Consider the following 16,955-nt stretch of genomic DNA (forward strand, 5'->3'; position numbering starts at 1 on the left):
GCCAGGCGTGACCCCAGGCAGTCAGACGTTCTTGTTGGTAAACCTTGCTTATCTGCCAGATGAAGGGTCCACCAGGATTTGTGGGAATTCCATTTGAGTTTCCACAAGTGGCTCTCTAAACCTAGTTCTGTGTTAGCTCCTCAGCTCGAGGGTTTTTCCCACTAGGTCAGTAGTGTGTCCATCCTGACTCCAGGCGTGGAGCACCTCCCGCCCTCCGCCCGTCCCTGGGGCACCTGCTGAGTGGCCCTGCGCTGATGGGCTCCCTGACCTCTGTCTGGGTGGCCTCGGCCTGCTCTCCCAACGCAGAGCCATCTTGTGGACCCCAGAGCGCCTGCTGAGTGGCCCCGCGCTGACGGGCCCCCGACCCCTGTGTGGGTGGCCTCGGCCTGCTCTCCCGCACTGGCCCCGCGCTGACGGGCCCCCGACCCCTGTGTGGGTGGCCTCGGCCTGCTCTCCCGCGCTGGCCCCGCGCTGACGGGCCCCCGACCCCTGTGTGGGTGGCCTCGGCCTGCTCTCCCGCACTGGCCCCGCGCTGACGGGCCCCCGACCCCTGTGTGGGTGGCCTCGGCCTGCTCTCCCGCGCTGGCCCCGCGCTGACGGGCCCCCGACCCCTGTGTGGGTGGCCTCGGCCTGCTCTCCCGCGCTGGCCCTCCGCCCTCCGGCTTGTCTTCTGTTGAGCACTGGCTCTTGGGAGCTCAGCGAGGTGTTAAATATGTCTGTCCTGTTGTTCTCAGCAGTTCCACATTCGTGCGGAGAAGACTGCATGTTGGCTGCTCTCGTGGTTGGGAGGGAAATCTGCCAGAACAGCCCCTGTGGTGGCCAGGGGCCCCAGGTGGGGGCATCTGTCCCCCTTTGTTTGCACCCTTGGGACGCAGCCCTGTGACATGCCCCCCGCCCCACCGCCCCTGTGTCCTGCTTTACCGGGAGGCCGGCCAAATGACCCTGGGGGCCTTTTTTTTGTTTGTTTTTTTAAAGCTACTTATTTATTTGGTTGCGCTGGGTCTAAGTTACAGCACACGAGATCTTTAGTTGAGGTATGTGGGGTCTAGTTCCCTGACTAGGGACCGAACCTGGACCCCCTGCCTGGGGAGCTGGAGTCTTAGCCCCTGGACCACTAGGGTGGTCCCCTCCCCACCCCCAGGGGGCCTTTAAACTCTGGTTCTGTGCCCTGCAAGCAGCAGCTTGCAAATAGGAACAAAAAGACAGAGACCCACTGTTAGATGATTAATGGATAATTATTGATCTATTAAATTATTAAATACTGTTTTCATGGGTAATTATTCTTATGCTACATTATTTGAGAGCTGCAATGTGGTCTCCTGTAGAAAGGAAAGTCACCCCTTATATTCTCATAAAAAGTTGATGAACTTATGTGGTTCCTTTATAGTGGTATATTTGCTTGGTATGGACACAGAAAGATAAAAGGTTAGGGTGGAGTTTCATCAATTGAGTGTTAAGATATATTTTTAAAAGCAGATTTCTGACATGTGAAAGAAACAAATTTAAGTTATTACAGAATAACTGTGAACTATCTTATAGGTAATAAGAGTTTTCTGAGAATATGATGCTTACGTAGCTGATGGTTCTTGGCCTTCCTGCTCCCTTGGCTCCTGCTTCTGTCTCTGTACTCTTTGCCCTGAGTGCTCAGAAACCAGGGAGGTCACTGACTCCATCTCACGCTCAGATCCCGCAGTCGTCCCTGACGTGAGGTGCAAAAGTTAGAGTGTGTGAAATAATCGCCGAGGCGTTTCTGTAGTGCTCTCTGGCACAATTCTGTGTCTCCATTTATAAGACCTGTATTTCAGGTCTTCCCTCAAGTTCATGGTCTAGTTAGAGAGATGTAAGAGAGATGTAAGATGTAAGATGAAGTCCTTGGGGAAGAAACATTCTTCTTTGTAGATACTGCACCTTTCCTAACAATACGTGACTCGTGGTGGTCACTGCATAAGTGTTTGCTAAATGAATGAATGAGAAAAGATATCAGCTAACACTCAGACCTTCCCTCACGCCAAGAAGCAGGGTCATCCACCCAGAGTCAGTTTACACTGAATCCAAGGAAGACACGCCAAGAGTTGTGGGTTTTAGTCCTGCACCTGCCACTTACCAGTTGACCTTGGGTGACTCATTGAACCTGTGCAGTATTACTCCTCTCACTGTAAAATACAAAGCGAGTAAATGAACTCCAGCTTAATTCTGGTTCTAAAATGGCAAAAGCTTATTTTTCCTGATCTCTGTCCCTTACTCATCACCACCCCCAGAGAGAAGAGGGCTTGCGTTGTCACAGATTCACACTCTCACGCTGCTCAGGAGAGCAGGTATGTGTGTATGCAGAATACCGTGCAGACGGGATTTTCTGTGGCTCTTCCAGGCCTTCCGACCAGAGTGAGTTAAAGCTGGTGTGCAGTGAGTTTGAAAGGTCTGAGCTGAGCAGTGACATCAACGTAAGGAACTGGCGTATCCAGGAAAACCCTGGCGAAGCGTGCAAAGCAAGTGCCAGCTCTGGAAGCAGCTTACCTGCCACGCAGGGAGAGGCAGGTATGGAACCGCATTGAGCTATGAACCACACTTCTGCTGGGCTTGTTTCCTCGGGGAAGTACCGGGGTGAGAGGTTACCACTTTCCCAGGCAGAGTGTCCTCACGCCTGAATGGAGAGCTGTTGGATGGGACAGGACGCTGAGGCTCTCCTGAGCCCTCGCGTTGCCCCTCTGACCTCCTACGCCCTTGAAATCTGGATTTTCGAGTGTGTCCTGTAGATGGCCGGAGGGAGAGCGGGTGCTTGTTCGAGACAGGACTTCCTTGGATAGAGAGGGGAGCTGGGGAGGAACGGCCATGGGTTTGGCAGCACCAGGGTGGGGTGTAGAGCGGGGAGTCACGATCCTTCTACCAACACGCACATTCCCAGCCATGTGCCCACCGGGGTGCACCCAGGACCCCGAGCTGATGGGTTTCCGTTCCTGCCCTGCTCACCTGGGTCTGCCTGGAGGTTCTTCCCTCCCACACGTAAACCGTATTCTGAAATGCGGGATGAACGTTTTTTAAAATGTTTTTATTAGAGTATAGTCAATTTGCAGTGTTGTGTCAAGTTTCAGATGTACAGCAAAGTGATTCAGTTTTATTTATTTGTGGACATTTTAATAGAAGCAGTGACCTCCGTGTCTCCAGTCCAAGAGAGTAGTCTTGATTTTCTGGAGAGAAATCCTTGCTGTTCCCAGAACCATTGTTAGGCTGACGTCACCCCAGGTGCTGGCGGTCTCACCCCCACGGCATGCATCTCCTGGCCGCCGCGGAGTGAGGGGACGCGTGGTCATCACGCGGCTGCCTCTGGCTGGACGTCAGTCTCAGGGGGTGTCTTCCTTCTCGCGGAAGCCGAGCCCTGCCGTCCTCCCCACTCGGCCACTCTCCTCTTCCTGGAAGTGGCCCAGTTCCTCTCTCGCTTCCCGCAGAGGGTTACTTTCCGAAACCAGGGAAGAAGGGCGCAGAGAAGTCCTGCTCAGACTCCGGCTCAGACTGCGGCAGCTCCTCGGGCAGCGTGCGCGCCAGCCGGGGCAGTTGGGGCAGCTGGAGCAGCGCCAGCAGCTCTGACGGGGACAGGAAGCCGGCCGCGGGCCCTCCGCGCTGCCTGCTGCCGGGTAAGTCCGCGGCCGGGCCAGGGCCCCACCTGCCCCGAGCAGGGCCCGCCCAGGCGCAGGAGGCTGTGCGTCCAGTGTTTGTTTTGCTTTGCTTTCGTTCTTATGCTTATTATTTATTTCACTTACTTTGGGTGTGCTGGGTCTTCCTTGCTGCACAAGCTTTTCTTTAGTTGCAGCAGGTGGGGAGTACTCCCTAATTGCAGTGCACAAGCTTCTCATCCCGGTGTCTTCTCTTGTTGCAGAGCTCAGGCTCTAGGGCGCAGGGGCTTCAGTAGTTGCGGCTGCTGGGCTCCAGACCACAGGCTCAGTAGCTGTGGCCCGCGGGCTTAATTGCCTTGTGGCAGGTGGGATCTTCCCAGATGGGGGATTGAACCTGTGTCTCCTGCACTGGCAGGTGGATTCTTTACCCCTGAGCCGCCAGGGAAGCCCCTGTGCTTTGGATTTTATTCACTTCCTTTTTCTTTCTTCCTTCCTCCCTCCATTATCATTACTATTAAGTCTGTATCTTGAAAACAGTTCAAAGAACGTGCATGTTTATTTTTTCATCTGTACATGTTTTTATTGTAGTAAGATACATGTAACCCTAAATTTACCATTTTAACCATTTGTAAGTGTACGGTTCACGGGCATTAAATACATTGACATTATTGTGCAGCCACCACCACCATCCGTTTTCAGACCTTTCCCCCCTCCCACACAGAGGCTCGGTGCCTATGAGTCCACAGCCCTCCCTTCCCCACCCCTGCAATCCTGTGGACCTCTCCTCTGCTTTCTGTCTGAATTTGAATATCTAGTACCTGGTAAGTCAAGTCATACCATACCTGGCCTTCTGTAACTGGCTTATTTCATTTAGTGTGACGTCTTCAGGTTCATCTCCGTTGTGAGGGACCAGGGTTTCCTTCGTTTTAAGGCTGAGTTTATTAGTCATTTTCTCTTCATACCACAGTTTATCTGGCTGTTCGTCTGTTGATGGACACCTGGATTTGTCCATCGTTTGGGTACTATACTAATGTTGCTGTGAACCGTGTCCTCCTTTATTTTTGGAAAAACTTACAGATACAGGACATGTCAATGAAGCACCTATATTTTTATCACCTAGAATGAGTAACACTCTATTTTGTCATATTTAACCTCATTTTTTTTTAAGAAGTCACAGTCTGTTCCGCTTGCCCTCCTTGAGAGGCTCGCAGTCCACTGTGAGTTGTTTTACTTTCACACATCCTCGACAAAGGAGAGAATAGTCTTTAACATACATGAAGGAGTCTGTGCTTCAGTAAGCGTGCCACGCTTGTGCCTTCTCCCTCGGCGTGGTTTGCTCTAGCTCTGTGTCTGTAAGATGCAGTTCACTTCTTTTCACTGTTACAGTCAGCGTGGTACAGGTTGGGCTCTGTTACCAGGACAGGCGGGGAGACGGGTTCACCCTTGGGGCACTCACTGTGTGTGTGTGGTCATGAGTGGGGGCTGGCTCAGAGCAGTCACGTGGCTTGCTGGACGCCCAGAATCCCACGGCTTCCCCAGAGCCCAGCCCCTTTTCCAGCTTCCTGCTCCTCGCAGTGACCTCTGCGCTCTCTCCTGCCAACAGTGATACCCAAACAGAAGCTCTTGTCTGGGGGACCTGGACCCTGATCCCATAAAAACGGAGACAGCCACCCCCTTGTGATTTCTGTCTTTTTTCTCAGCCTTTTTCTCATTTTTGGCTACTCCTGCAGGCATCTTTTTAGACACTGCTTGCCTAGTGACCCCCACATAGAATTTCAGTGCCACCTGCATAGAGCAGGCATCTCTCTGACTGTCCCGTGCCTTACACATCGTGATCAGCTGTTCTCCTGCCCCCTCCTGAGCGGGCACGACACCACCCCGTGGGGAGCACATGCAGGCTTGGGCGCAGGGCAGATTGCAGCATTTTGTTTGGTGGTGGGCCTGGTGTGCTTGGCCATTGAGGGCAGTCTGGCTGTCGATGCCAGTGGGAGTGTTTTTAAATTGGTGCCTAACACCAGCAAGAACAGAAGGGCGGCTCTCGCCTGTGGGATGCAGCCCACAGTAAGAAAGAGGGAAAGGTGACTGATGCCTTACTGTGACGCAGGGCGTTAGATGCAGCCTAGGTGTGTTTGCAAGTTGCATAATAAATGTCGGGAAAGTGTCCCCAGTATAATAGTCATGTAAAAGACCGAAAGCGAAAGTGTTTTTAAAGTGTGATCCCAATTTTACCTATATTTATACATAAAAGGTTTTTTAATCAAAAAATTACTGAATGTGTGAATACAGTTAAAAGTGAAAAATCACTCATAGAGGTTAATTATGTTAGCAATCTGCATCTTAAATGCAGAATAGATACAGTTAAATTATGCTTATAAAAAGTTCTGATCATCTTTTTGTTTTTATGCAGGAGACAGTGTTTCACAAAATGACTTTTCCTCTGAAGCTCCCATCTCCTTGAATCTTTCTCGTAACGTCTGCAATCCCACGTAAGTGTTTGGTTTTCCTCTGAAGCTCCCATCTCCTTGAATCTTTCTTGTAGCATCTGCAATCCCATGTGTTTGGTTTTCCAGCTTCGATTATATGTTTCAAGTACCACTTTTTTGTTTTTTTTTCATTTTGGGTGTTTTTTCTTTGTTTTCAGTTCTGTGGGTAAAAATAGGAAAACCTTTTAATGATATGAGAGAGTAAAACTGATTTTATTAATAATTTAAAGCATACATTCCTTCCAAGATAACATGTTCGTGCAGGAGCATCTCTGCTATCCCTGGTCCTTTCAGTGATATGGATGCTAGAAAAATTCTCTGTCCTGAAAGTAGGAAAAACAGTAGTTATAATAAGAATGGGAGCCAGGTACTCTGCTGGGACTTGAAATAAAACAGCGTTGATGGTTCTTAGAAATGTGCAAGGACCTAGTAGGCAGTCACGTTTACGGCGTCGCTGTGTGATGATCTCCAAAGCGTCAGACAAGACAGACAAGCCCGTTTACTCGGGGGGGCGGGTTGGGTGTGTAGGTGGATTGAGTTTCAGAGGGGGCAGTTAGGTTTTAGGTGCCACAGGAGGACAGGGGATGTCACAAGAATGAAATTGGATGAGGAAAGCTCTACGCGAGCTCTTTCTTTTCAGGGCAGAGAATAAACACGGGGTGGGAGGTTGCTGCCAGCCGCAGGGAGGCCGACTGGAAACTGCAGACCATCTGAGCTTCTTTAGTAAAGTTGTGCAATTGCTGCTTATTAAAGCAAGACTTTGCTGGGTCTTAGGAAGCTAATATTCTTCAGCCCTTCTTTGGGTGTATGCCTTCATGTCTATAGCATCTATCTGTTTTGGTGGGGGAAGAACTATGTCAATCCGCAGTCAGACTTCTTTGCAGAGACTCAGTGGCTCCTCCTCTGCGTGCTCTCCCCCAGGGACGTGAGCAGCCTCCCCGCGCCTGCGGACGCGCCCTGCCCCAGCCTCCCCGCTGTGCCCGCCGCCACTGAAGATCAAGGTGAGGCCCGTGGCTCCTGCTCCTGCTCAGGGTCCACGCCGCCCTGCTGGCCGGGGAGCTTGAGGGCGGACGGAGCTGGTCTGGGGGTGAGGGGGGACGAGGCCCCCGCCTGGGGCTCCTGAGCATCTCTGCCCTCCGTCCTGGCATCCCCGGGGCCTCCTTCCTGGGGGGGCAAGGTGCAGGCAGCCTGTGGCCCCAGAGCAGGGGTGGGGGCCCCTGGATGGGGTCTGCCGCTGCCTTTAGTTCCCCTTCTCATCTGAGATGGCAGAAAAGCAGGGAGCAGACCCAGGGTCCAGTGCCTCCATTGGCCACATCGAGCACACCACGAGCTCTGTGGCCCCTCTGAGCAGGGACGGGGGGCGGGGGACAGGTGGGGACAGTGACCGGGGCGTGGAACTGGGGCTGGTGGTAAGGAAGCCGCTCCGCCCAGGGCCTGTCCCGGAGACCTCCCCTCTCTTCCTCCTCCCTTCTCCTTCCTTCCCTTCTCGTGCCCGTCTCACGTTTCCTGTTTTCTCCTTGGGCCTCTGTCCTGCCTTGCCAGGCCCCGGCTGCGCCTGGGCACCCTCAGGGGCACCGTCTACCTCTTGCTTTTGCTTGCGTTCCTGGTGCAAGTTAAAGGCTGGTTGGCGCAGTGGAGCGTGTTAACTTTGAACACAAGAGTCCGTGTGGCTTTATGGTTATGTTTTGGAGTTGCTGTCCGATTATCACCAGAAATAAGTTATTTGTGAGTCCAATAAAGATAAGTGTTTTCAATGAGAAAAATACTGTTAAATTCAGTAATTCACTGAGACAAGATTTGGAAAGGTTTAGGAGGTACCCCTTTTTTCTTTGAGGTGATAGAGGGGAGAGAGGACTTAGCTCATGATGAGGAAAAAGAAAACCTGCGTCAAAGCAGGTACGCCCCCACGTTCTTGTGTATTTCTGTCCTCAGCTGGAGAATCTTTTGTCATCTGCTTGTTGTGTGTGTGTGTTTCAAGTGCGTTTTCACCTCGTCTTTGTTAATAATCTGCAATTTACCTTTGTTGTTGTTCAGTTGCTCAGTCGTGTCTCTTTGTGACCCAACGGACTGCAGCACGCCAGGCTTCCCTGTCCATCACCATCTCTTGGAACTTGCTCAGACTCATGTCCATTGAGTCGGTGATGCCATCCAACCATCTCTTCTTCTGTCGTCCCCTTCTCCTTCTGCCCTCAAAAAATCTTTCCCAGCATCAGGTCTTTTCCAGTGAATCAGTTCTTTGCATCAAGTGGCCAAAGTATTGGAGCTTCAGCTTCAGCATCAGTCCTTCCAGTGAATATTCAGGGTTGATTTCCTTTAGGATGGACTGGCTTGATCTACTTTCTCTCAAGAGTCTCTTTCTACTCTCAAGAGTCTTCTCCAGCACCAGTTTGAAAGCATCAGTTCTTCAACTCAGCCTTCTTTGTCGTCCAACTCTCACAACCATACATGACTACTGGAAAAACCATAGCTTTGACTAGATGGACCTTTGTCAGCAAATTGATGTCTCTGCTTTTTAATATGCTGTCTAGGTTGGTCATAACTTTCCTTCCAAGGAGCAAGCGTCTTTTAATTTCATGGCTGCAGTCACCATCTGCAGTGATTTTGGAGTCCCCCAAAATAAAGTCTGTCACTGTTTCCACTGTTTCCCCATCTAGTTGCCATGAAGTGATGGGATCAGATGCCATGATCTTAGCTTTTTGACTGTTGGATTAACTTTGCTTACTTTACTTTTTGTAAAGTAAAATCCCTGTTTTGTATTTTGTAAAATCCCTGTTTCGGCCCTAAAGTCCCTGCAGAAACTGCCCGTATCCACAGTCCTTGTCCGCAGGCCTGTCCCCAGCCCCTTCTCCCACCCCACCCCTCACCCCCCGTGCCCAGCCCCTGCCCTCTGCCCCGCTGGGCCTTCTCCCCTGTGCTGCATGTGCCTCCAAACCACACGCGTGCTTTTGCCCAAGTTTTCCAGCTCCTTTGCCTGTGGCTGAGAGAGTGGAGAACAGCACACATGACTGACCGGCCTGCAGCGGACCCCACCTCCCCACACCCACACTCGGCGCCTCTGCCGATGCCTCCTGCTCGCGCCCGGGGCAGAGGGGCTGGTGGGGGCCTTCAGACGCTCCACCCGCCCGTCCTCCACCCTCTGCTGCGGCCCATCCGTCTCAGTGCCACTGCCGGGCTCTGTCCAAGCGGGCCGCCCCACTGCACAGCAGAAGTGCTGGGAGGCCCCCCCCGGCCTGGCCTGAGTGCAGCAGCCTCTCTCCCGTGGCCCCCCCTGGCCTGGCAGGCTCCTGGGAGCCGCTCAGAGCGGCATCTGCCTGCTGACGAGCCTCCCGTCCGCCTTGAGGCCGTGGGCTGGCTGTGCGGTGATGCCTGTGTGTCTGGGCCCCACTCTGTCCTCGGTTCCTCCACGCCCACCCTGCTCCTTCTGCTCGGGCTGTGACCTGGGGTCCTGGTGCAGTTCCCCTCCGCTCCCCCGCTCTCCTGTTCGTCTGGGTCACGCTCCCCTGGCGGGCTGTCCACCTCCAGCCCCGCCGGCCCCCACGTCTGTGCCGTTGGCCGTCTGTCCTTGGAGCCGTGGGCGTCCCTCCTCAGCCGGCTCCTCACAGCCGCCCACGCGCTTTCATGGTGCTCAGGCGGAAGTCTGGGGCTCGTCCTTACCTCTCAGCATCTGCCTTTCCCATAGATGCAGAGTCTGAGCGCGTCTCCCCAGCCACCGTTATTTCTCACGTGGGCATCACCACAGTCTCCTGACAAGTCTTTGCTTCTGCCCTCACCTCCCCTCACTGTCTCGTCTTTTGTTTTCTTTTGAGGTGCAATTGATACATGCATTTTATTAGTTTCTGGCATGTGAGTAATATAACGATTCACTGCATGTGTGTGCATGCATCTAAGTCACTTCAGTCATGTCCATGGGGTTCTCCAGGCAAGCATAGTGGAGGGGGTGGCCATGCCCACCTCCAGGTTTCAGTATACGTACATTTTGCCAAACTGTCACAACAGTGAGTGGTCAACATGAGTTGCCACCTCACCGTCTGTTTTTAGTACTGCAGCCAGAGGGTGGTGTTGGGCCTGCCTCGGATCGCGTCACTGTGGAGACTGGTGAGGGGTCTGCAGGGCTCACCTGAGCTCAGGTCTGCCTGCCGTGATTCTGTGGACGCTCCCAGAGGGCAGGAGACTTGGGTCAGAGGCACAGGATGCTCAGCACAGCGAACAGCAGCCTCCTAAGCACACTTCTGCAGGTGTCCAGGCTTTGGGGAGTGATGCGGGGGGCGCCCAGGGCCCACCAGCAGCTCAGTGATCTGTGGTTGCGCTACAGGAAGGGAGCCCCAAGCTTAAGAAACCTATGTGTTTCGGTTTTTAAGAATAGGTAGGAGATGACGTCTTTATCACGTTGGACAAAGCAGACTTGCCCCTTGCTCTAGACTGAGACCCTCCCCACATCCCCCAAGCCTGTTGAGTGGCTGTCCTTGGAAAGACAGGTCAGAATGTGGGCGGCCAGAGCACCCTCTCGGGAGCGTAGAGAAGCCTGAGACCCCGAGACAGTCTCACAGCAGCACACACGCCCCTTGTTTCTGCGTAGTCCTGGCCGCTGGTCCGTTTGCTCATGAGTACGTGACTCTAGAAGCAATTCTTGGTGAATTTGACTGACAGAACGGGAACCAGGTCTCCTCATCTGGTTCCAGCGGCTCTCACCAGGGCTTGGGGCAGGATGCGTTGCCCTTCAGAACTGAGCACAGGGTCTGGGCCCAGCTGCTGAGCCGGCCCTAAAGCACCAGGGCGGCCCTCGGCCGGCAGGCCTCATCCTTGAGGGGCCCCCTGCTGGGACAGCCACCTGCTCTCCACTGGGGTTTCTTTAAGTGTTGGGGGGTCGCTGTGACCGCCTTGAGCTGCACGTCTCCGGTCTGCAGGCGGGTGGTTACCACCAGCTCCCCGAGGGCACACGGGCTGCCTGGAAAGTGAGTGTGTGCACAGGTTGGGTTCCCGCGGTGAACCTGCCTCCGCCAGGAGCACAGGCAGGCTGTGGCCCCGTGTGGCCAGCTGGCTGGTGAATCTTTTGGCCCCTGGTGCATTTCCAAGAGCTGAGTCTAGTCTTGCCTTGTGGAGGCGCGGCCTGTGCCAGCTCCTCTCTGATCTGTGCCACCAACCAGTGGCATGTGTCTGTCCTTCCATCTCTCCGTGCACCCCACAGATGGCCGAGCAGCAGCTGTGGTGGTGAAGGTGGCGGCCCACGGAGGTCCTGGCAGGTGCTGGCTGGGAGGGGCAGAGGCCCGGATCCCCGGGCAGGTTTAGGAGACGGTTCAGACCCGCGTGCCGGGTGTCAGCTGACCTCGCAGGCAGGCCTTCCACAGCACGGGGGAGCCGAGCCGGGACAGGTCCCTCTCCGGGCCGAGGTGGGCTACCCCTCCTCTGCCGCAGCAGCGTGTGTCTCGTCAGGGCGCTGTTGCCCCAGCTTCTTCCTTCTGCCTGTTTGTCTCTGCTCCCCGGAACATCAGCCTGTTCACGCCCAGATCCTGGGACCCCGACGGGGCTTTGCAGGAAGCAGGCCCTCGGTGCTGACGGAGTCACTCCCGTGACCTCGTTATCCACGGCGCCGGCGTGGCAGGCCCGTGGGTGACGTGGGGGCGCTTTATGGGGGGCGAGGAGGTGCGCTGCCCCTGCTGGAAAGGGGGCTGAGAGGCCCGCTCTCTCCCACAGGTCTCTGTGCCCCGGGGGACCTGTGGCCCGCGCAGCCCGTGTGTGTGACCGGCGGCTTCGGCTGCGCCCTGGAGAGCGGCGGGCCGGCCGTGCTGCCCCCGCCCGCCCCCCTGCCCAGCAGGTACGTGCTCCCGCCCGGGACGGCGGTGGCCGGGGACCAGCGCGCGGGGCTGGGCGCCGGTCCTCGCAGCAACCCGGCCCCGGCTTCCTCCGCAGCCCCTCTCCGGGGTGTTGCCATCTGCCTTTCAGAGCCTCCAGAAATGGAGGGAAGCCTGGAAGGAAGAGAGCAATCCAGCCAGTGACCACATCCGCGCTTTCCTTTTTAAATGGAAAAGATGAGCTGTTCATGTATTAGAGGCACAACTGAAAAAACAAAAAACAGTCCCTTATAATTCCTCCTCGCTAACAGAACAGGAATTTCCGTTTTACATAGCATTAATCTTGAACACACTTAAAACTTTTAAAGATCAAATAGCTTGCATGTTGAAAAATAGTTACACAGTGGCTGCGTCTTAGACTTGCCATTGGATTTATCATTTGATGATGAAAACTTGAGAAAATGTTAATATCTGTGTTTATCAAAAAACATTCATCAAATGTTTTTATCCACTTGAGGTTTTTTAGGGGTTCCAGCTTATTACAAAGTCGTTGCTTTCTTATTTCTGTAATGAAAATCCAGAGTGTGATTGGGATCAAAGCAGCCACCAAGGATCGCATTCTGTATGGTTGCGGTTCACTCGAGATGAGTGCGGGCCTGGCCCCGAGTGGAGGTGGTCGTTGGTGTGGGTGTGTGAGCGTCCACCAGCGGCATCCCGCCTCCCCCGCTGACAGAGCCACAGCTGTGGGTCCTGCCTCTGGTTTCACTTCACAAACCTGGCTGGGTTGCTTTTATTTTTTTTTTTTTAGAATATAATAGCTATTAGTTAGAAAGGAGAGCAGTTTTCTTTCAAATACTAGTCCTGCTTACGTGGTGCACACCTCACCAGGGGTGGGAACTTCTTGCAGTCTGCGTGAAAGTACTTCTCTGGCAAACTGAAAGCCCGGTTTTGATCCATTCCTCTATCCATGCATAATTTATTTGTTTTGTTTCATTTAAAAAGAGCTCCCTTTCACCCAGATACTCACTGTACTCAAGAGATCAAACCCCACCTCTGATTTTCTTTGGAATTATAATCAACGTAAAACATTGTGTTGGTTGCAGGGGTACAGCGTGGTGATTTGATATTTTTATACATTACAAAATGATCGCCACATACGGACTTAGGTCAGTGTCTCTGACCAGTGTTTCAGTGTTACTGACTGTATTCCCTATGCTGTGCATTAATTATGTCCCCTTTAAAGGAAGTGGGGATGGACCTAGAGTCTGTCATGCAGAATGAAGTAGGTCAGAGAAGAACAGATGTATATTCACGCATACATGTAGAATCTAGAACAGTGGTACAGATGGATCTATTTGCAGGGTGGGAATAGAGACACATGTGAGAACAGACTTGTGGACCCAACGAGGGAAGGAGAGCGTGGACGAACCGAGAGAGTAGCGCTGACATGTACACCCCGCCACGTGTGAAGTAGGCAGGCAGAGAGAACCTGTTGTGCAGCCTCGGAGGCTCAGCTCGGTGCCCCGTGGTGACCGAGAGGGTGGGTTGGGGTGTGGGGGGGAGGCCCCCGAGGGAGGGGGCGTGTGTGTACACGTGGAAGGTTCCTGTCATCGCACAGCAGAAGCTGACATGACATTGTAAAGCAACTGTATTCCAGTAAGAGAAGGAAGGAAGGGTGTCTGATCCGAGCCGTCCATCCTGCCACACCGTGTTGGTGGTGGTGAGCCTTGAGGTAGTCTTTGATTCTGTGACGATAAAGTGCTTCTTTTATTTTCCAAAACTGAAGAACTAGCAGTGATGAGGATGCTGGGCAGTAAGAGCCTTTTCCTCTTTCTTTCTTGCTCTGTCGACATCCTGTTTCTGAAACTAGACCCCTTGTTTTCTGTAGCAGTTTCATTGATTGGAACGCCACGTGTGAAGGCCAGTTTCCCAGTGTGTACTGCCCCCTGGAATTGAACGACTACAATGCCTTTCCAGAAGGTAAAGCTGTTCGGACAGTCCCAGTGACATCCTTTTATTCTCAAAGTCAAAGCCGAAAGGGTGTGTACTTAAGGCATAGCTGCAGAGAAAGTGCCTTTCAGAGTCATCTTCAGTTGTGCGCTGAGCCTTCATGTGGGTGCCGCACACTTGCCGTGTGTAATTTTATATGCCCTCAAAAAGCCTGCTAGACCCAGGGGTCTGGGGACACGTACAAATAACCCTACTCTCTTTAGTCCTTCAGATTGGGTAGAACAGGATCTTTTGGACCTACATGAACCTGAATTGTGCATTATCTATCGGGAGGCTGGGTCTTTACTTCTTAGCTATTCTGTTTAGGCAAACAAGTCCCAGGAGAGGTAGAATGATTTACGTGCTTGTTCCTCAGCATGTTCTGACTCTTATGTCCCTGGATAGTGCTGCAGAAGGAAGGGAAAGAGCTTGGAGGGGAAGCTGATGGATTGCAGATGCTTGTGCTCAAGTGTGTTGATGTACAGATGCTTGTACGTCTCCTGGCTTTGACCCATGCAGTGCTCTATGGTAACCACAAGGGGGTGCTGTGGTAGCTTTCTTGCTGTGGTGAGGCTGTGTTTACGCCTTCTTACTGCCAGCTGAGAAATGCTTGGTTTCCTCCTGCTTTTATCAATGCATGTGGTGTATGTGCAGATGGCCGACACTGGCATGACAGGCAGTCAGAGAAAAAAGGACTAGTAAGAACCATGACACTCTAAGGCTACAGTAGTATTTATACTATAAAGTATCACAGAGTACTCTGTGTATGACCGTCCCCCCAGATCATCACATACAGAAAACCAAGCCCAGAGGAGGAACTTCCTCACCGAGGGCTTACCAGGTGCTGTGTCTCACGGAGTAATTATTTCATGTTTGTCTTTAATTTGTCAACACAGTAAGTCCTTGAAAGCTTATGGCCTGAGGGTGAGAATTCCAGTCTCTCCTGAAAGATGTTCACCTCTGCTGATGTCTCTGCTCTTTGCAGAAAGCGTGAACTACCCCAGCGGCTTCGCCTGTCCTGCTGAGGTTCAGACGGACTTCGCTGACCACGGCTCCCCGTCTGCCTGGGGCAGCCCTGCCAGCGTGCCGACCGCCTGGGGACACGCCAGTCTCATCAGCTCTCCGGTCAGTGCCGCCCAGCCCTGGCATCACGTGGGTTCTTCCCGGTGCCCCTGTCATCCCGGGCCTTCGGGCTGGGTTCAGAGGCGCCAGAGCCTGGCTTGCTCCCCTGGGTCACTAGCCACTCTCTGCAGGGGCCTCCCAGGTAGTCAGATGGACAGGGGCCCGCTGACGTTGGCAGCCACGATGCCCTAAAATGCACCAAGGAGAGAGCGTTGTCGGTGACGCTGAACCTGGGTCAGGAAGCCCTCCAGGAGGCAGCTGGGGGCCTGTGGCCCCGCTGACCTTCCGCCTGTGGGAGGAGAGGAGATGAACCTTCCAGGAAGGTCAGGCAGGGTCACCCGCGGGTCTGGAGGGCTTCCCCCAGTCACACCCTCTCCACCATGTTTTTACAGATAGAGGGCATTAGACCTGAAATGAGCTTATCTAGTTGGATGGGAATTTCTTGACCTTCTGTTTGAGAAAAATGGAGTTAGGGAAACCAGGGTGGTTGAGAACAGTGTGGTAACATCCAGGCAGCCTGGGTTGATTCCACTGTGGTAGCCACGAAGATGCAGTCAACCTTGACATTGCTTTCTAAGGCTTCTTTATTTCTTTAAATATTTTCTTTTCCCCCCCTCCTTGTGTATGCCTCAGCCCTACCTCACAAGCACCCGAAGCTTGTCTCCAATGTCTGGACTTTTTGGTTCCATCTGGGCCCCGCAAAGCGATGTGTATGAGAATTGCTGCGCCATCAACCCCACCACGGAACACTCGGCTCACCTGGAGAACCAGGCGGTCATGTGCAAGGAGTACTACCCCGGGTTTAACCCGTTCCGTGCCTACATGGACCTGGACATATGGACTAGCACAGCGAACAGGAATGCAAACTTCCCACTGTCGAGAGACTCGAGCTACTGTGGGAACATGTGAAAAGGTTTCGAGTCTAAACAATGTGAATAAAGAGGCTTGTGTTTGGATTGCTAGCGTAAACTGGTTGTTGAAATAGATTGACGTTGGTGGATATTTTGGCACTTTTATATGAAAATAAATTTTTTTACGAAATCTGGGTGCTCTGTTTTTTTAACCCTTCACAAATCGGTGATGGAGACAAAGCATCGTGACCCCAGAAACACATTGACACACCGACTGTTTACATTGGAGCCAGGACAGCGTCTAAGAAGGTAAGATGGGAGAGAAGGGGCTGCGGCGGGTCCACCTCCATGAGCATTGGCTCCCCGGGAGTTTGCAGAATGCCACCTCGCTCGGGGAGCATTCCCAGGGATGCTGCTATAATTGGCCCATGGCTCAGGTGGGGAGGATTTTGTTTCAGGCGCTGCTTTGATTGAAACAAGCCTCCAGTTTGGGGAACCTCACTGCTAGTCACTTGCCTGGACAGACCGGTCCTGGTGGGCACGGCCGTTGGGTGGAGCAGAGCCCGGCACTGTCCTGCTGACACGTGGCAGGGATATTTCCTCACCTCCGTCAGGCCAGTCCCCAGGGGCCGGCAGCAACAGGGGCATGCTAGTAAGCGTGTCAGGGTTCCCTCCGAGTGAGTAGGCTGAGTCCACATGCAAGTTCTGAGCAGGTTGTGGAGCTGGTGCGTGTTCACCAGGCCAGTGTGTATTTGCTTGTCAGTGATTTTAGAGATTCATGTGATGGTGGGATTATCTGATTGCATGTATAAAGTTTGAAAGCTTTACAACTTTGAATAAAAATGGCTTATTTTTACATTTTGTTGTGTCTGTTGGAAATTGAGTGGGAGAGGTTTTTGAGTGGGATGTCAGGTTCGCTTGGTTTTCCTTTCTTGTGGTCTCGTGGCGCCTGGGTGAGGAGGGTAAGAGGACTGTGATCTGGGACTGCCCTGCAGGGAGCACCTCCTGGCATGCCTGGCTGCTGGAATGCTCTCAGGTTACTGACCCCGTCCTTAACACGGAATAATACTGAAAAGTCGTTTAGGTTCTAGGTGTACACCCAGAGGAATAGAA

The 16,955-nt window shown here is 53.0% G+C and overlaps 1 protein-coding gene across 1 annotated transcript in view; it reads left to right on the top strand.

Annotated features, from left to right (window-relative positions):
- Positions 1-16,032, top strand: part of TMEM131L (transmembrane 131 like) — a 174,461-nt gene extending 158,429 nt beyond the window's left edge. Inside the window, 8 exon segments of the mRNA XM_065903804.1 lie at positions 2,369-2,535; positions 3,444-3,629; positions 6,016-6,094; positions 7,013-7,092; positions 11,783-11,903; positions 13,772-13,860; positions 14,855-14,994; positions 15,625-16,032. Coding sequence (XP_065759876.1) covers positions 2,369-2,535; positions 3,444-3,629; positions 6,016-6,094; positions 7,013-7,092; positions 11,783-11,903; positions 13,772-13,860; positions 14,855-14,994; positions 15,625-15,900 — 1,138 coding nt within the window. The 3' untranslated portion in view covers positions 15,901-16,032.
- Positions 16,033-16,955: the final 923 nt, after the last annotated feature.

The sequence above is a fragment of the Muntiacus reevesi genome, chromosome 13, assembly GCF_963930625.1.
Source record: "Muntiacus reevesi chromosome 13, mMunRee1.1, whole genome shotgun sequence".
Lineage (NCBI taxonomy): Eukaryota > Metazoa > Chordata > Mammalia > Artiodactyla > Cervidae > Muntiacus > Muntiacus reevesi.